Consider the following 19,749-nt stretch of genomic DNA (forward strand, 5'->3'; position numbering starts at 1 on the left):
CTCAGTCCTGTATAGCTGGGAGTGACTTTGAAGGCTGGTGGCTGTGTGGGAGAAGAGCCTGGAGGGGTTTGTTGTTGGAAGGGGGAAGCAGTGTGAAAGATGCCCTGGGATGGAGAACTAAGCAGTTCAACAGACTGTACCCTGGGGTATGTCTCCCACCCACTGTCTCCTGGGGCCCAGCATGGCACCATTGGGCTCTCATCATCCTGCTGCTGAAAGACGACCTGAGCAGGGCTAACCAGAGAGGGGGAACCAGCTTTGGCTAAATCCTGAACCATTCCTGGGATGTGACTTGGGGTTGTGCTGTCACCCTTCCCCTCACGCATCATTTTCCTTCCCCACCTTAGTTGGCTCTCTCCTCTCTCTCCCTTCGCCTTGTGTCTCCTACAAGTCTGGCTCAGCCCGTCCCGACAACGCCACCTCTGCTTCAGCCCTGCTTGTAGCCTGTGACCAGAAACGCCGCAGCGCGGTGGGTTGATCCCTAGGACCCAGGAGCGGCTGGGGGGCGGCTCTGGGGGGAGGATCGCGGGGCTCAGGCCCGGCCGCAGGAAGTGACTCGCAGCCGCTGCGGTGACTCTGGCTCCCGGCGAGATCCCCGCGCCCCGGCGGCTGGTGCTGGGAGCCCGGAGCCCGGGCTGCAGCCGGGAGAGGGGAACCTCCAGCCGGGCCCTGCCCGCTGCTCCCCGGGAGCCTCTCCCAGGGCAGAGCCCCCAGCCCGGCCAGGGCCCCTTCCCGGCCCGGCCCCTGCCCCGGGGGCCCCGCTCGGAGGGAAGGTAAGAGAGACCCGCCCCCGGCCTGCGGATAAAGAGATGCAGGGGGGCGTGTGGGCAGGACGGCGGAACAGGGATGCGGGGGGAGCAGGGGGCGGGTGACGGGGATGCGGGGGGCAGGAGTGATGGGGCGATGCAGGGGAAAGGGGGTGGCTGGAGGGGGACTGTGAGAGCAAGCGCAGACTGGTTGGGGAAGGGAGAGCCGGGGGCAGGGAGAAGGCAGAGGGGTGGGCAGAGATACAAGGCAGCCGGGAATTGTTTTTCCCTCGATCTGGTCAAACAAGCGTTGGGGGATGAGTGGGCAGGGGACTAACCCCTCACACAGGGGGGGCATTTCAGACTTTGGGTGGGGGAGCAACTTTAACTGTGATTCCAGGGGCTACTGAGGCCCCTGAAAACTCTTGGGTTTTTTCAGATAATATCATAGAAATTAGCTGACAGGCTCACCAGATCTAATTCTTACATTTTAATAAAAGAGAATGAAATAAATATTAGACCCACTCAGCTCTAATACTGACATGATCTAAGCTTGTGTCATGTCACTTAAGGGAATTTCAATCTCTATTCTGAGTTTTTTAGTAACTCTTGAATACAACAATTGAAAGAATTGTAGAAAAATCTGGATTTGTTCCTATCACCATTTTTTGCCGTTCACCAAGTTTGGAATAGATCATTTAACGTTCGGAACCATCCTCCTAGGGCAAGACCCCGTGAGTTTATAGGGCAGGTGCCTGGGGCTCTAGGGGTGTTACCCCACTACAAATAATTAACTTGAAGCTGACTCTAAACAGGAGTGAAACTGACGCTTTAAAGTCCCTTTCCCAGTATTGCCAACTCCAAATGTTCAGAATTGTGAGATTGGCTTTAAAATCATGAGGCTGTGTACAAATAATAGATTTGGTGCTTATTGCCTTCTGCTTTTTGAGCCTTTCGGGTGTACTGGGGTCTCATTTTGAAGCTTTCTCCACAGCCACAAGGGTGAGAAACTTCATTTTTCTTTAAGAAGGAAGGCTGAAATCATCACATTTCCACCTGACTCCAGGAGCTGGGGCTTTAAGGAAAACAATCATTCTCCTGAGGCTCATGAGAAAATCGTGAGAGTTGGCAATGCTGCTTTCGCTTTTGGTTAAAGTCTAGTTACTTTCCAGAAGGCTCTTCAACACGACAGTATAATGACTGAGTTGCAGTTCTCACAGGAGAATATTTAAAACCAAACACCAGGAAATTCCAGATTTGAAAACTGAGGGGGAAAAAATGAGACTTCTGAGGTGTATCAAGGCCATGGCAGGCAGGAAAGGAAAATAAACAGGCCCAGGAGCTCTGGGCAGCTTTTCCTCTTGAAAGGAAGTTGGAGGGTCAAATCTAGTCCTTAATCCAGTAAAACATCACCTCCACTCATAGATCTTAACATGTGCTGAATAACTATGCACTTCCTACTTAAATAGCAGAGTCATCTTATCCAGGGCTACACTCTGAAACCTGACATTTTATACACACTGGCTCAGGGATTGTATTTACTGGCATATTCTGAACTGTGCTGAGCGCACAGATGGTGCCCACTGAATAATACAAATCATGACAATTGTCAACTTTATAGACTCAGAGGATGCAATTTCTGTTCTTTGTTCTGGAATTTGCCTGGGTCCAGCTGCAACCCTAAGAATCTGAGCATGAACACACCTGATAGAATCATAGAATATCAGGGTTGGAAGGGACCTCAGGAGGTCATCTAGTCTAACACGCTCCTCAAAGCAGGACCAATCCCTAACTAAATCATCCCAGCCAGGGCTTTGTCAAGCCTGACCTTAAAAACCTCTAAGGAAGGAGATTTCACCACCTCCCTAGGTAACGCATTCCAGTGCTTCACCACCCTCCTAGTGAAAATGTTTTTCCTAATATCCAACCTAAACCTCCCCCACTGCAACTTGAGACCATTACTCCTTGTTCTGTCATCTGCCACCACTCAGAACAGCCGAGCTCCATCCTCTTTAGAACCCCCCTTCAGGTAGTTGAAAGCAGCTATCAAATCCACCCTACTGCTTCTCTTCTGCAAACTAAACAATCCCAGTTCCTTCAGCCTCTCCTCGTACTCCTACAACACTTTCTCATTCCTTCCTTTTCTCTATCTCAGAACAAAAAATGACAAACCAAAATGGTTTCCAGTTAAAATCCACATGAGTACCTCAGGTCGAGTGGGAACCTCTCTATACCACCGCTAGCCCTTCCCTGGGTTTTGGCCCCTTCTTTTCACCTATGCCCCCAAATCACCCCCTTTTCTGAATGTAGCCTTTACTCCGGGGGGAATTCTGGGCCGCTGACGCAAGGCAGAATTTTTGGGAAACTAAATGTTGTGCGTGCAGAATTTCCTTCCTTCCACAGAGCCCAGCTCACACAGAGAAGTCACTGCTGGGTGGCGGGAGAGGGAGCTAGGGGGTTCCTGGCAGCTGCAGTTCCCAGCATGTCCTAAGGGAAGGAGAGGGTGGTGCTCAGGAATCCCCGTGCAAGCCTGTGACTGAGCATCCGGCTGTTTTTCCCTCTGGATCTCTGGGGTGTGGGGGTGCAGGTATCTGGGCAAGGGGGGGCCCTGTAGCTGGGCTCTGGGGGGTGCAGGTGTACTGGCTGGGGGGAGCATGGCTGGGTTCTGAGGGGGAGGAGCTGTGAGTGTCTGGCCCCTTGGCTGGGCCTGGGGGATGGGGGGGGGGATGGGAAGGGGGCAGAGGAACAGGAACTGGGGTGTCGTAGGGGTTTCTTTAACTCTCTGCTCCTGAGGGGATTTCTGTGTGTCTGTATTGTTACAGACATCCTTGTTGACAGGTATTTTGAAATAAATTACCAAAACAATTGAAACTGGCGTGATTATGTCGTGTTATTTTGACAAATAACTGTTGCAGAATTTTACAATATTGTGTGCAGAATTTTTAATTTTTTGGCGCAAAATGCCCCCAGGAGTAAACTTTGGCGCAGAGAGCTTGTATTTCTTCGGAGTCCTCCACGTGCTTTCTTAAAACACCCTCCCCCACATCCCCACCTTCTGAAAAGGTTTTACAGGCAATTGCCAGCATGGTCTTATGTTAATCACCCTGCCTCTGTCTGTCAACAAAATACTGACTCTCTGCAGAACTCACATTCCGCACTGACTAGTGTGGTGTAGTTTCAAGCTCTACCTAGAAACACAACTCCTTTATGAAACTCCTGGGGGGGGAAGCCCCCGCTGAGTCCCACAACTGGCCCCTCTGCCCTCACAGCTCAGAAGCTCCAAGGCAAATATCCACAGGCCACCCCCTCCCTTCCCGCATACACACACCCTGCTCCCACCTTCTTATTTGATTTCTAATAAAAGACAAACTCATGACCTTTGGGAGTCTGTTTCCTGAGTGTTCAGGGCTGGCTGGGCTGCCCAAGGCCCTGGGCCGATTTCTGTGCAGGATTCAGATCTCAACCACGCCCGGTGCCAGACCAGAGTCACTGCTGGCTCTGGCAGGGGGTGAGTGCGGATGGGCCAATGAGATCAGCCTCCACCTGCCTGTCCCTGGGGGCTGCAGGGGGAGTCCAAGGCAGCTCATTCATCGGGTGTTGCCACCAGAGGGCTCCGGATATGGCTAAGGGAGAGGAGGAGGCAGGTGTGTGTGTCTGTCTGTCTGTCTCTCTCTCTCTTCCCTGCTCATGTTATTATAGCCCTGGAGTGCAGCTCCCCGGATCAGAAGCTGCCTCCTGCATTTAAACCTGGGAACCCAAAATGAGAAGCTGCTTCTTACCCAGCAGAGGAGAGACCTCTGTTAAAGCCCCTCTGTGCCCAGCCAAGGTGGGGAATTTCTCCGGCGACTGGAACCAGCCTCTGGGGCTCTGCTGACACCAGCTCCTGAACCGGAGCCTGCAGGTGATGGGGAGACCTGGGGGAAAGGGCTGGGGGTAGGCAGGAAAGTGACTCTGCACAAAGGGCCCCTTTTCTGGACCTGCTGGGGAGTTTGGCCTACATGGAGAGGGGGCTCCCTGTGTGTCTGCAAGTCCCAGAGCTGCTGCCCTCACAGACACAGACAGATTCAAACCTTTGTTGGCAGTGGCCGTGGCTGATTTGCCTAATGAGAGCAAAGGCCCACGTCAATGAGGCAGTCACCAGCTCTCCCAGGGAGAGGGAAGATGATAAAGAGGGAGAAAGGAGAGACTGGAAGGAGCAGCAGGAGCAGGAAGTAGGGAGGGAGATTCCCAGCTCCCAGACCTGCCCGGGTCCATTCCCTGCATTCCCCTGGGCAGACTGACTCTCCTGGGAACAAGGGGAGGAGCTGAGAGAGGAAAATCCAGTTCCTAACTCTGCTGAATACAGCCTTACTTGGGGGGGGGGGGGGGCTAGAGAGGGTTACACTACATCAGTGGTAAACCTTTCTTTATGCACAAGATCAACTTTTGAATTGAAGTGCAACCTGGGATCTATCCTACCCCTTCCCTGAGGCCCCGCCCCACTCCATTCCCCCTCCCTCCATCACATACTCTCCCACACCCTCACTCACTTTCACCGGGCTGAGGTTGGGGTTGGGGTGCTGGAGGGGGTGCAGGCTCTGGGCTGGGGCTGAGGGGTGTGGGGTATGGGAGGGGGCTCTTGGCTGAGCCTGGGGCAGGGGGTTAGGGTGCAGAAGGATGTGAGGGGTGCATGCTCTGGGAGGGGGGGTTTGGAGTTTGGGTGCAGGAGGCGGCTCTGGGATGGGGCAGAGAGTTGGTGTACAGGAGGGGGTGGGGGGTACAGGCTCTGGGAGGGGGCTCAGGGCTGGGGCAGGGGGTTTGGGGTGCTGGCTATGGGAGGGGCCTCTGGGCTGGGGCTGGGGTGTGGGAGGGGGTGCGGGGTACAGGGTCCAACCGGGTGACGCTTAACTCGGGCGGCGGTGCAGAAGGGCTAAGGCAGGCTCCCTGCCTACCCTGGCCCCATGCTGCTCCTGGAAGCGGCCGGCACATCCCTGTGGCCCTTGTGTGTGGCGGGGGGGGGCACATAGCTCCGCTCTCTGCCCCCCTCTGCAGGCACCGCCCCCACAGCATCCATTGGCTGCAGTTCCCCATTCCCGGCCAACGGGAGCTGCATGGGCAGTGCCTGCAGACAGGAGCAGGGAGCTAAGACCCCCCTGCCCCCTCCCCCCAGGGGCTGCACTGCCATAGGGACATGCCGGCTGCTTCCGGGAGTGGCATGGGCCCAGGGCTTAGCCCCGCTGCACTGCCGGACAGTTAGCGGCCGGTGATCGCGATTGACTCTCAGAGGCTCCAGGGTCCACTGCTTGGTGATGACCGCACTACGCTGTAGGGCAATCCCTCGAAGTCGCTCCTTTGATTCTGCTCTTTTTCTAGAGTTTGACACAGAGATGTTGTTACGGGGAGAGTTTAAAACTGCTCTGGGGGGCTTAGTTCTGCTGGGAGGGGCCTGGCCTGGGTGGTAATAAACTAACTGGGTTTCTTCCCAGCATGGCAGAGTCCAGAGGATCTGTCTGCAGGGAACGAGCCTGGGGGGAATCGGGTTGTGAAATGGACTCAAGCCCCTTCTGACCCCCCCCTCCCCAATTGACCCTCTCGCCCTGACAGGCTGAGGAATCACATCCACATTTCGCTCCAGATTGACCCAGGAGACAGGGCAGGGAAATGGCTGTGATGGAGCCAGCTCAGGTAGGGCTTTTCAGGGAGCTACTGGGCGGGAGGAGACAGGATGTGATAAACCTCCTGATTTTCTGAGTTGGTCTATTGGGAGGGGGGAAACATTCCCACATTTCTGAACCAGGAAACACCCCCCTTGGCAGGCCTGGGAACATTTTCCAGACTCCCGGTGCTGGAGCCTGAACCCACGAGCGAGGGGCTGCTGTGGAATACGAAGGGAAGCTGTCGGGATTCCTGTCCCTGGCCCCGGCTCAGAGCTCTGCTTCCCGTATCTGCCTGTGGCTGGCAGGTGTGTGGGAAATGAGAAGATGCTGCCCCGCTCCGTGTGCTGGGGGGGACAAGGAGCTCTCACCTCCCCACCCTCTGAACCTTCCTGGCTGCTCTGAACAGGGGGTAGGTGGGATTCTGCTTTTCTGAGCCTCCCAGAGCTTCCAAGATGTTTATTTTTTCTTCTTCCTTTCCCGTATGACCAGTGGGGTTGTGGCTGGGGCAGCAGGCGCTGAGGGGGGACTCTTGTTGTTCCAGATGCTGGTGACCTTCGAGGAGGTGGCTGTGTATTTCACCCAGGGGCAGGGGGCTCTGCTGGACCCTGCTCAGAGAGCCCTCTACAGGGACGTCATGCAGGAGAACTACGAGACGGTGACCTCGCTGGGTAAGGGATCCCTGTCCCCTCGGTTATTAGAAAGTTTCTGGCCTGCATTTCTGACTCTGTTCAGGTTCTTCCCTGGTCAGTTAGATGAGAGGGGAATGGGTTCCATAGTCCATAGCTGCCGTGTGAGAGAGACCTGCATCTCCAAACCCCCTTCAATGGGACCACAGTGTCAAAACGGACATGCTAAACCCTCCCCACCATTCCAGCTTTCAAGGCCAAGATGCCGTGTATTGTCCTGTGTGTATTGTTTCTCATTTGAACACAGAATCCCTGTTCACCTCCCTCCTTGGGACTAGCTCCAGCCCTGGGGAGGGCTCTGGGCTCTGCAGGGGTAACTCCAGAGCTGGGTGTGCATCAGCAAGGGCCCCAGAGTGCACAGATCCTGCAAACTCCTAGCGAGGGTGTAAAAATTCTCTCCACCTCCCCAGACATCTGCCTCTCCCAAGGGGGCTCAGTGACCATGTTCCCATCCCTTTGGATTCCACGTTCTCCCAGCACAGCACGGGGACAGGTTCCATTCACGGATTGTCCTTTGTGACAGACACACTCCCAATCCTCCATGCAACCTGATCTGGTCTGATTTCATCCCCTGCGCAGGATTTCCCTTTCCCAAACCTGACCTGATTGCCCGGCTGGAACGAGGGGAAGGGCCTTGGGTCCCAGATCTCCAGGCCTGTGATGAAAGAGAGATCCAGAGAGGCACCCGCACAGGTGAGGACTGACAAACCATCGGGCAAATTAAGGAAAAAGTTTTGAATCCCAGAAATGTGGTGTGAGTAAGAGCCCTCAGTTGCTCCTCATCTCAGCCAGAGTAGGGCTGTAGTCAGTAGATATTGCTCATGTCTTTCCACCCATCCTGTTAGCTGCGGGAGTTTCCTTCCCAACTTTCCTTCTGCGTGAGTGTTTGGGTGGGAAGTAGAGACAGAATCCAGTTGCTGATTCTTTGCAACTTGAGTGTGTTGGGTTTTCCCTCGGTGCCATTCCTCTTTCTCCCCAGCACAATGACTCCTGTCTGGATTGTCTCTCTCTCCCAGCAGGTGATGTGACAATGAGTGAGAAGAAGGAGGGGAATCATCATGAGGAAGTCCCTGGGAAAGTGGAACCACAGGGGACCTTTGTGGGAAGAGCTGAAGGGAATTTTTCCCAGTGCTGGGAACAGGGAGAAGCCTGGGGAAATTGGCACAGGTCAGAGAGGCTGTTGGGATATCACTCAAAGAAGAAAGTGGATGAATCTATTAAATGTGGGGGAGGAGACAAGGATCCCACAGCCCAGCAGACAAATCCCAAGGAAGAGAAACCCTACCACTGTCTCCAGTGTGGAAAAGGATTCATTCTGAGATTACACCTTGTGATACATCAGACAATCCATACTGGAGAGAAATCCCTTCAATGCTTGGACTGTGGGGAAAGCTTCAATAACTGCTCAGATCTTAATAACCATGGGAGAAGCCACACGGTTGAGAATCCCTATCAATGCCTCGAGTGCAGGAAACGTTTCAGTGGGGAGTCAGCAGTAATTATGCATCAGAGAATCCACACAGGAGGGAAACCCCATACGTGCTTGGACTGTGGGAAAGATTTCACACGGAGATCAGGCCTTACTACACATCAGGCAATCCACACCGGAGAGAGACCCCATAAGTGCTTGGACTGTGGAAAAAGTTTCACATGGAGATCAGGCCTTGTTACACATCAGGCAGTCCACACCAGAGAGAGGCCCCACAAGTGCTTGGACTGTGGGAAAAGTTTCATGCAGAAATCACACCTTATTAGACATCAGACAGTCCACACAGGAGAGAGAGCATATAAATGCTTGGTGTGTGGGAAAAGCTTCAGTAACAGCACAAACCTCACTAACCATCGGAGAATCCACAGAGGAGAGAGACCCTATAAATGCCTCTACTGCGGGAATGGTTTCCGTTGGAAGTCAGCCCTTATAATACATCAGAGAATCCACACAGGAGAGAGACCCCATAAGTGCTTGGACTGTGGGAAAAGTTTCACACAGAGATCAGCACTTGTTACACATCAGACAGTCCACACAGGAGAGGGACGCTATACATGCTTGGAGTGTGGGAAAAGTTTCCTTTGGAAGTCAGGCCTTATAACACATCAGAGAATCCACACAGGAGAGAGATCCCATAAGTGCTTGGACTGTGGGAAAAATTTCATACAGAGATCATCCCTTACAAGGCATCAGAGAATACACCGAGGAGACAGACCCTATAAATGCCTCGAGTGTGGGAACTCCTTCAGTTGGAAGTCCGATCTTATCACACATCAGAGAATCCACACAGGAGAGAGACCCCATAAGTGCTTGGATTGTGGGAAAAACTTTAGGTGCAGCTCACAACTCACTCAACATCAGAGAACCCACACGGGAGAAAGACCCTATAAATGCCTTGAGTGTGGGAAAAGTTTCATTGGGAGTTCTCATCTTGTTGCACATCACAGAATTCACACTGGAGACAAACCTCAGAAATGCCTCAACTGTGGGAAATGTTTCAGGTGGAAGTCTGCCCTTATAACACATCAGAGGATCCACACAGGAGAAAGACCTCATAAGTGCTTGGACTGTGGGAAAAGTTTCACAAACAGATCAGCCCTTGTTTTACATCAGAGAATCCACACAGGAGAGAGACCCCATAAGTGCTTGGACTGTGGGAAAAGTTTCACACAAAGATCATGCCTGATAACACATCAGGTAACCCACACGGGAGAAAGACCCCATAAGTGCTTAGACTGTGGAAAAAGTTTCACACAGAGATCAAACCTCATTAAACATGGGAGAATCCACAAAGGTGTGAGATTCAATCTGAGCTCACACATTAGTGATCCACACAAAAGAGAGAGCTTGAATGTGAGGGATGGTTCATTTGGTGCTGCCGGAGTATCAGGCACCCGCAAATCTACATAGGGAAGAAACCTCTGAGATGTTCTCAGTGTGGAAAATGCTCCAAGTGGAGCTAAGACAATGTTGGACATGAGAGACTCCTGCACACAGCACGGAAATTTTCTCAGGGCTCTGACTAAGCCATAGTAATCAATTTCCTCATTCCCAGACACATCAGGGGCATTTGGCTCCCAAGGACCCAGCTGCCCATCACTGGAGTGGGGATCCAGCAGCAGCTGATCATCAGCTAGTCAGTGACCCTCTGGCTCTGCTTGGTCTAAGCAAACCCCAGGAAGAGAGGGAGAAGCCCCGATCAGCCCCTTCTCCCTGCTACAGCCCTGGCTGCTGAGCTGATGGGCCATGGGGGAAAGGAAAGAGAGAAACTCCTCCAGCTGCTCCGTCTGCCTGGCTGAAGTTCCCACCTCTCCCTTCCCCTCCCAGCCGGGATCCCCCTGCCATGGAGATGAGGAGAAGGACACTTGGGCCAGACCCCACCTTCACTCTACACACCCTTCCCCACACCCCATCTTCCACCACCCCTTGGGCTGGGCTCCCCCACTTACCTGGAACTGTCTCCTGCAGGGGTAGTGTCCCTGGGGCTGGTTATTCCTCCCCTCCCTGAATCCCCCAGGGCACTGGGCTCTGGGGGATCAAATATTGAGGGACCAGGCTGACGGGTTCTGGGGAGGACACTGAGGATTGAATGGTTGGGGCTGGGGGAGCTGGGAAGCAGGGGGAGCTGGGTGCTGGGGCTATCGAGTGTTTGGGGATCATGGGATAAGAGGTGAGGGAGAGCACAGGGGTAGCGAGGTGCTTCCTCTCCTCACTCACCCCCTCTGCCCCTTCTCCCTGCCCCCGCTGCATTCAGACAGCACCACTGGGAGGGGCTGATTTCCACAGGGCCCTTTGTGGGAGGCCTGGAGTTCCCACCTCTGCCTTCGCAGCATCAGCCTCTGAACGTCTGTCTATGGTAGGAAAATTGTTGGAATTACCTAGCACGTCTCCCCTGACTCTCCAACACTCTTTCTAGTCACACTGACCCTGAGTATATTATCTATTCTGATCCTCGCCATGAGCAGAGTGATTGTTAGTCCCTGAGTTCCCGCTTTGGGGCCGGATTGTCTCATTCCCAGCCAGTCTCACATTACTCCAGGCCGTGCTGAAAAGCATTGAGTGTTTGTATATTTTTCTCCCTTAGGGAGCAGAACTAAACAGATGCTAAAAAAGTGGGGGCAGGGATAGCAAAATATCGTGTTTTAGCTTCTGTGCTATTCCAGGGCAATAGGGTGAGTCCAAGGGTTTCTCTCCTTCCCCCATCACTGTCATGTTCCACTCTCGACACAGCAGCTTCTGTTCCAGCAATGGAGAGTTTTATCCTGTCCCCGTTCTACCCCTCTGCCTCCTAAGGTATCATTTACCACCGCGTCCCTGGCTCTAGATGCTTAAAAATCAGTTTTGATTTCTATGATCCTCCGTGAGACTTCGGAGGGCTGGAGAAGAAAGTGTCACAGACCTCCGAGGGAGGGGAAAGGAGGAATCCCAAAGAACCTCAAAGCACAGTTTGACCTTTCTGATCTGTTTCCATCTATTGGTGAAATTGCTTCCAGACTTTTCTGGGCTAGTCCAGACCATTTGTAGATGGGAAGCTTTTTTGCCTTTGTTTTCTTTTCTTTCTTTTATTATGATGATGCTAAAACTTTTGTAGCTAATACAACCAAATTATTAGGCAAGAAGTGAAGTTGGTTTAGCCATTTCAGAAGAAAATGGCTATATTTATTTTCCTGATTTTGAGTCTTCAGATTCTCTGAGATTTCACTTTATGAATGTAAAAGTGTTTTATAGCCCACCCTGGAGTGTGGGTTTTTCTCTATTCCAGAAGGCTTTTGGTCACAGACTTTGATATTAGTTTAGTTTGGATGTAGCTCAGATTTATTGAGGACTTAATGAGACAAATAATCATTTGCCAGAATAGTCCTTTTTTATTTTATTTTAACCGTATTCTACCCTTTGTGATGTGAACTTTGTTTTATTTGAACAATGGCAAAGGTCTGTGTGTCTCAGCACATACACTGAGGGTGCCATCTCGCGTCACGTCCGAGAGGCAGAGATGGAAACGGGGAATGAAATCGCTGCCTGACCCCTGCAGTGACGTGACTTAGGGCCCAGCCACCCTTCAGAGGCTGCTGCGGCGGAACTGCACTGATGCAGCTTTTGCTCTTCGAGGGGGATGCTACGTGGACCAAGGAGAGGGGTTCTCCCATCGGTGTAGGTCACCCACCTCCCCAAGAGGGGGCAGCTACGTCGATGGGAGAAGTCCTCCTGTTGCCATAGTGCTGTCTACACCAGAAGTTAGGTTGGTCCAGCTGCGTCGCTTGGGGGTGTGGAGTTTCACAACTGACGTAGGTTGCGAGTGCAGATCAAGCCACAGCGTCAGGAGGAGAAGAGGGTGGGAGGTGAGAACAGAGCTGGGAAATGGCTGGGTTTGCTCTTCAGAGCCAGACGGCTGAGACTGAGAACTGTGAACTCGCTGCACCAGAGCCAGAGAGACACTAGACCTGACCTATGAGTGTTGTGTGAAGCTTCCCCTGCAATCTAAAGGACCATGAACGAAACCGCAAAAATGATTGGGGGAGGGGGCAGCGTCCCCCTATTGCTGAGGTGCTGAGGTTCTGCACAGGCAAGAAGGGAGCCAGGGATGTCAACAGACCTGGGCAGCCTTGAAACCAGGCCAACCCCTAGCATTGAGGCCAGAGGGAAATGAGGAGCCCTAGAGCCCTGCTAGTCACCACCTCCCCATCTGCCGCGGTGTCCTGTGTGGGGACGAGAGAAACTGTCTCTGCCCCACTCACCCCACACTCATCCCTCCTTTCTGAGATCTTTGGATTTCCTGCTCTCAGAGTGTTTCCTTTTGTGATGGGGTCCCAGTGTCTCTCGTGGCTTCTCACCACTTTTCTATCATTTATAGGTGTGGCTCTGTTTTTGGTTCTTGTGAGAGTTGGGCGTGGCACTGTGCTGGGATGGAACCGAAAAGTACCCCCCTGAGCTGGGCTGGGGGTGGGGAATGGAGTCTGTCTTTGTTCGTCCTTTGGAATAATAAAGTAGCATTTAGTTTCTCCCACTGCCAGTCTCCTTCGTTTTGCATTAAATACCCACCAGATTCAGAGTGGAAGTTAAAAGTGAAAGCAATGCAGATGTGGTCTGGGATGGGAATGCTCAGTGAGGTCACCCAGCCAGCCTCATGCCTGCCTTGTTGCAGACTCTGTCTAACTTCCCATAGAGATAAAACTGTCTGCAATCTGGTGCCTCTCTCCCTGACCCCAGTACAAATGAGGAAGAGTTTGACTGGGTTTCTGGGGTCATTATCTTCTCCCTCACCCTGGTGTAAACCAGAAGTAATCCCACTGGAACCCTTTGAACTGTCTACACCAGTGTGAAGTTGTTGTGAGAGGAAAACCAGACCATGGGCCTTTAAGTGTGTTAGCAGGAACAATACTCACACATAGAGAGTGGTATTGTCACCCCAACACTTCAAATATCATGAGTCAGACCCCCAAAAATCGTGATATTGGCTGAAAAATCATGCCATTCTTCCATAAGACGAAATCACAATTTCTTTTGAAGCCCACCTGTTTTTTGATCTCCTCCTGCCTACTCCCAGTGTAGTGTGACTAGCACGGCACTGCCCACCCGTGCATATTTATGGAAAGGAAGTGGATTTGGGCTCCTGCTGCAGGAGTTCCCACAATAATGCAAAGATCTTTACGCAATTATGGGGCAAGGCCTGCAGGTGCCACTTCCTATCTCTTGCCCGCCCAGGCCATGGCAGTAACCTGTTCCCATAGCTGCTAAAGTTTGTGCAGCTCCATGCAGGACATTTAGCACCCTTGTGAAAGTCACTAGTTTCCCCTAAATGGTCCCTGGCCACCGGTTGTGAGAGGGACAAGCACAGGAGGAACATTGAAGACTCACGGATGAGGAAGCTTTTCTCCCCCTCAAAAAGTCGAGGCATGCCCCATACCTTTTGTGGCCCTTCTAATGCCTCCGATCCTGTCCTGCCGATCTCCGGCAGGAAGCCCTGACTCAGGAGTGGGGGATGCAGAGGAAGATGATGGAATCTTCACTCTGCCTTGCTCCTGGTCCGGAGCAGTAGCAGTGCCTGGAGCAGCCCTACCATCTGCCCCGTTCTATCTCAGACACATGGAAATAAATTGGTTCGTCTCTAAGGTGCCCCAAGTACTCCTTTTCTTCTTGAAAGCAATGGGGCCATTAGCAGTGCAGTAGTACAATGAAACGTGTAAGATTTTGCAGGATTGGGAATTTAGTTTGCTTGGCTTGGGGGTTTCTCTCTACTGATATTCGGTCTGTTCCTCACACCACAACTTTCCCCAGTTTCCTTCTTCTCTGACTGCAAAGTAAGTGTTCCTATGGATACCAAGATTATTTTTAATACAGTAGCAGCTAGAAGCTGCACCCAAGACCGAAGCTCTGTTGTGCTCAGCATGGTAGTCTATATACAGAGCATGAGAGACGGCGCCTAAGGGACAGAGCTTCTTGTCTAAATACACAAAACAGACAAAGTCACGATTCTGTAGGTACTGGGAGCGTCTCCATGATTAAAGCTGGGTGCTTAAAGTAGGTTTTCAACTTCCCACATGTAAGAGAAATACATAAAGCATGGGGCCATGTTCCCAGCTGGTGTAAATCAGCCTAGATCCAACAAAGTCAACACAGCTTTGCTAGGTGACAGCCAGTGAGATTCTGGCCATTGTTTCTGCCCTGGAATCACAGTGTGATTAAGTGATTAGCTCCATTGTTGTAGCTGGAAATAGCTATTCTCTGTGATTTAGCTTCTCCAGGTTTGTGCTCTCTGGCAGCCAGATGCTGCATCCTTGCCCTTTGAACTGGGATCGCCCCCAAAATAAAGTCACACAGTCCTGTGTCTCCAGCTTTTTCCCTTTAGATCCCACCTTTTAGGCCATGTGCATGCTGAGAGAAAAGAGGGTTTTTTTAACTAAGGGTCCCCAAACATGAGAAACAGATCTTGTACAAGCCTGCTGGAGACAAGGTAAGTCACAGCTTCACCTTGTTGTACCTGATCGAGATGCACCCCACCCCATAGTGTTCCTCTCTACCAGTTACACTGAGGTGAAACTACCATTTGCATTGTCTACACCAGGGTTGGTCAATAGGCGGGCCAGGGGACAAATCTGGATCTCCAGACACTTTTGAACAGACTGCAAAAACTTTTATTATCATTATTGTTATTATTGTTGTATTGTTTTCTCAGGAATGTGGACCTTGAATATACCCTGACCAAGAAATTAGGACCCTGACCAAAAAAAAAAAAAAAATTGTCCCTGATCTACAGTATGAGTTTACAATAAGAGAAAGAGAATCAACATCCTAGTGCAGACAAATCCTCAGAGACCGTCTCTTGGAGCAGGTTTCGCCCTTTAACACCTCCATGGCCACCTCAGTTAATGCTGATGGGCAGGAGAAATGCAAAATATTTCATATGTCTTTACCCAGCTTTGAATACATTTCAATCCACACGGGAATCAAGCTAAAGAGTCAGCACTCTATGGCACGCAGCTGAGGAATTCCTGATTTATGTGGCTACAGCCAGCACAAGAGACAGAGCACAGGCTAGCCAGTGACATGTCAGAGTAAAACCCCAGCTCTCATCAGAGGGACATGCCGGCCTATTCCCCATTGTTGTTGTGTCCTGCTGAACATCTAAGTTCCTAACTCCCCTCCCCAGGGAGAAGCAGAATTATGGTCACACCCTGGGTGATGACCAGGTGCAGCTTGTGTGCTGGTAACAAGCTGTGGCCTGTTTGCTCTTGGTTGATTCTCACTTGAGCTCATCAGTATTTTCTCCTGTCATCACCCTGAAAGTGAAAAGGTCTATAACTCTCTAATCACACCCGCAGCAGGTTGGATCATATTAAAGAAGTTCTGTATTAAAATCACAAATGAGTTTGATTCCCCATAGTTTAAATTCCAGGGTATTACTAATTAAGAGCTCTCTTGGTTTTTGGTACTGTATCTCTCCCTCTACGTGTGAAACTTGCAAGCTGCTAATTGCGTTAGTACATTCTAAGACAGAGTCTGTTCTCAAAGCAATTCACACAGAGAGAGACTCAAAGCAATACTCTGTAACAACAGAAACAGCACCCAGAGACTCCCCGCCCTTTTATTGTATTAACAATTGTGATTAAAATAGAGATAGAGGATGTATGTGGATGGATGCTTGGTGTGGATAATAACTGAATGATCAGGGAGGTGCCAGCCTAAGAATGCAGTGTCCATTGGCTGAAGAAGGCGTCAAGTGGAAATAACCAGAGGACCCCCGGAGGGCAGACTGGAATTCACCCAACAGCCTCAAGAATGGGAGAACCAAAGAACAAGATAACATCTGGCAGTATGGAGCCGTCAGGAAATGTGACATCTGCTGATTGATTCAGCAACAGCATGATGAAGCAATTCCCATAGACTGGCATAGGAAGAAATTCCTATAAAAATGGACTCTAGAAAGTGAGAATTTTGGGGGTCTGATTCTGCAAACCAACTTCCAGGAGCATCAGATGAGCATCTGACAAGGCCCTGCTCCCTCCTCATGTCCAGGCCACCTGGCCAGTGGCTTGGCATGAGCAACTCTAAGGCTTTTAACCATGATAACAACCTTGCAGAACCTGTGTGTGTGTTTGTATGAATGAATGTGTGAATAAATATGAGACCGAATGGAATGTTATAGCTATAACTAACTGCTTACTGACAGGTTTCAGAGTAGCAGCCGTGTTAGTCTGTATTCGCAAAAAGAAAAGGAGGACTTGTGGCACCTTAGAGACTAACCAATTTATTAGAGCATAAGCTTTCGTGAGCTACAGCTCACTTCCTCAGATGCATATCGTGGAAACTGCAGCAGGCTTTATATATACACAGAGAATATGAAACAATACCTATTCCCACCCCACTGTCCTGCTGGTAATAGCTTATCTAAAGTGATTTCCAGCACAAATCCAGGTTTTCTCACCCTCCACCCCCCCACACAAATTCACTCTCCTGCTGGTGATAGCCCATCCAAAGTGACAACTCTTTACACAATGTGCATGACAATCAAGCTGGGCTATTTCCTGCATAAATCCAGGTTCTCACATCCCCCCACCCCCATACACACAGAAACTCACTCTCCTGCTGGTAATAGCTCATCCAAACTGACCACTCTTCAAGTTAAAATCCAAGTTAAACCAGAACATCTGGGGGGGGGGGGGGGTAGGAAAAAACAAGAGGAAACAGGCTACCTTGCATAATGACTTAGCCACTCCAAGTCTCTGTTTAAGCCTAAATTAATAGTATCCAATTTGCAAATGAATTCCAATTCAGCAGTTTCTCGCTGGAGTCTGGATTTGAAGTTTTTTTGTTTTAAGATAGCGACCTTCATGTCTGTGATCGCGTGACCAGAGAGATTGAAGTGTTCTCCGACTGGTTTATGAATGTTACAATTCTTGACATCTGATTTGTGTCCATTTATTCTTTTACATAGAGACTGTAAAACTGCTTACTATGATTCTTTCTGTATTCACAATAAATGTGGTATTTTGCCTTTTCCCCTTTAATAAGATCCTGCTGGTTTTTATTTTATTAGTATAACAAGAACCCCTGAATTCATGCCCTGCACACTAGGTAATAATATTTGCACCAACATGCCTTCAAGGGTGTCAGCGAAAAGCTCAAACAACGAGGAGTCCTTGTGGCACCTTGGAGACTAACAAATTGATTTGGGCATAAGTTTTCCTGCGCTAGAACTCACTTCATCAGATGCATGGAGTGGAAAATATAGGAGAAGGTATATATGTACTTGTGGGGTTGGGGGTTTAAATTGCGACAGACACAAAGAAGGGGGCCCGATTAAATGAATTTGAGAACCGCTGCTGTACACTATTATGGTCACCACTTTTATAAAATGAAGATAAAACTTCTACAAAGTTTGCCTTGTGAGGTATCATATGAAAAGTCATTGTCTGCTGAACATTATTGTTCAATTAAAATGTATGTATTAACATTGGGTATGGAGTTATGAGATTTTGCTACATGTTTGTTACTGAAACATGCTGTAAAGCTGAAAAACGCCCTCAGAGCCAGGTGCTCTGTAAATGTGAAAGACTAGCTCCTCAGAGCCAGGTGCTAAGTGTCCATTGATTGCTTAGCCGGCCATTCACCAGCAGTTGAGTTGTGAATAAGAAATGTACTGGTTTCAGAATGGTAGCCGTGTTAGTCTGTATCAGCAAAAAAGAACGAGGAGTCCTTGTGGCACCTCAGAGAGTAACAAATTTATTTGGGCATAAGCTTTCATGGGCTAAAACCCACTTCATTGGATGCATGCAGTGGAAAATACAGTAGGAAGATAGATAGATAGATTAGATATACAGAGAACATGAAAAAAATGGGTGTTGCCATACCAACGCTAAGGAGACTAATTGATTAAGGTGGGCTATTATCAGCAGGAGAAAAAAAGCTTTTGCAGTGCTAATCAGGATGGCCCATTTCCAACAGTTGACAAGAAGGTGTGAGTAACAATAGGGGAAAAATTAGCATGGCGAAATAGTTTTTAGTTTGCCTAATGACTCCTCCACTCCCAGTCTTAATTCAAGCCTAATTTAATGGTGTCCAGTTTGCAAATTAATTCCAGTTCTGCAGTTTCTCATTGGAGTCTGTTTTTGTAGTTTTTTGTGGAAAAATTTGCAAAAAGAAAAGGAGGACTTGTGGCACCTTAGAGACTAACCAATTTATTTGAGCATAAGCTTTCGTGAGCTACAGCTGTGAGCTGTATGCTCAAATAAATTGGTTAGTCTCTAAGGTGCCACAAGTCCTCCTTTTCTTTTTGCGAATACAGACTAACACGGCTGCTACTCTGAAACCTGTGGAAAAATTGTGACTTTTAGGTCTGTGATTGAGTGTCCAGGGAGATTGAAGTGTTCTCCGACTGGTTTATGAATGTTATAATTCTTGACATCTGATTTGTGTCTATTTATTCTTTTGCATAGAGACTGTCCGGTTTGGCCAATGTACATGGTAGAGGGGCATTGCTGGCACATGATGGCATATATCATATTGGTAGATATGCAGGTAAACAAGCCCCTGACGGTGTGTCTGACGTCATTAGGTGCTGTGATGGTGTCCCTTGAATAGATATGTGGACAGAGTTGGCAATGGGCTTTGTTGCAAGGATAGATTCCTGAGTTAGTGTTTTTGTTGTGTGGTGTGTGGTTGCTGGTGAGTATTTGCTTCAAGTTGGGGGGCTGTCTGTTAGCAAGGACTGGCCTGTCTCCCAAGATCTGTGAGAGTGAGGGATCGTCCTTCAGGGTAGGTTGTAGATCCTTGATGATGCGCTGGAGAGGTTTTAGTTGGGGGCTGAAGATGACGGCTTGTGGTGTTCTGTTACTTTCTTTGTTGGGCCTGTCCTGTAGTAGGAGACTTCTGGGTACTCTTCTGGCTCTGTCAATCTGTTTCTTCACTTCAGTAGGTGGGTACTGCAGTTTTTTCACCTGAAAAATGGTTGGAAGCTCACGTGTGCCATAGACAGATTGTCGCCTGCCCGCCAGCTGGGGGTTAACCTTGAAGACGAGAGTGGTATAAAAACAAGGGAGAGTGGCTTCCATTTTTACCTCTCCTTCTAAAATCTACCTTTCTCTCGTTAGTAAACTTGTTTTATTGTTTTATCCAAACCAGTGTGTTTTCCTTGAAGTGTTTGGGGAATTTCACTTCAGATAACAAGGCTGTTGCCTGACCAGCATCCTTTGTGG

The 19,749-nt window shown here is 49.9% G+C and overlaps 1 protein-coding gene across 2 annotated transcripts; it reads left to right on the forward strand.

The window, feature by feature from the left end:
- Window positions 1–558: 558 nt before the first annotated feature.
- LOC311530820 (uncharacterized protein) lies at window positions 559–13,061 on the forward strand. Of its 2 annotated transcripts, XM_084647762.1 has the most exons (6): window positions 559–773; window positions 4,446–4,647; window positions 6,330–6,410; window positions 6,924–7,050; window positions 7,648–7,761; window positions 8,085–13,061. In XM_084647762.1, exons 3-6 carry the CDS (start codon window positions 6,387–6,389, stop codon window positions 9,965–9,967), a joined length of 2,148 nt encoding a protein of 715 aa, XP_084503888.1. In that variant the 5' UTR covers window positions 559–773; window positions 4,446–4,647; window positions 6,330–6,386; the 3' UTR covers window positions 9,968–13,061. The 2 variants fall into 2 exon arrangements, with proteins under 2 accessions (XP_084503888.1, XP_084503889.1); XM_084647763.1 differs by lacking the exon at window positions 559–773 and having other exon boundaries at window positions 3,499–4,647; window positions 8,088–13,061.
- The last annotated feature ends 6,688 nt before the right edge of the window (window positions 13,062–19,749 follow it).

Source organism: Lepidochelys olivacea (genome assembly GCF_965140295.1).
Source record: "Lepidochelys olivacea isolate rLepOli2 genome assembly, chromosome: 14".
Lineage (NCBI taxonomy): Eukaryota > Metazoa > Chordata > Testudines > Cheloniidae > Lepidochelys > Lepidochelys olivacea.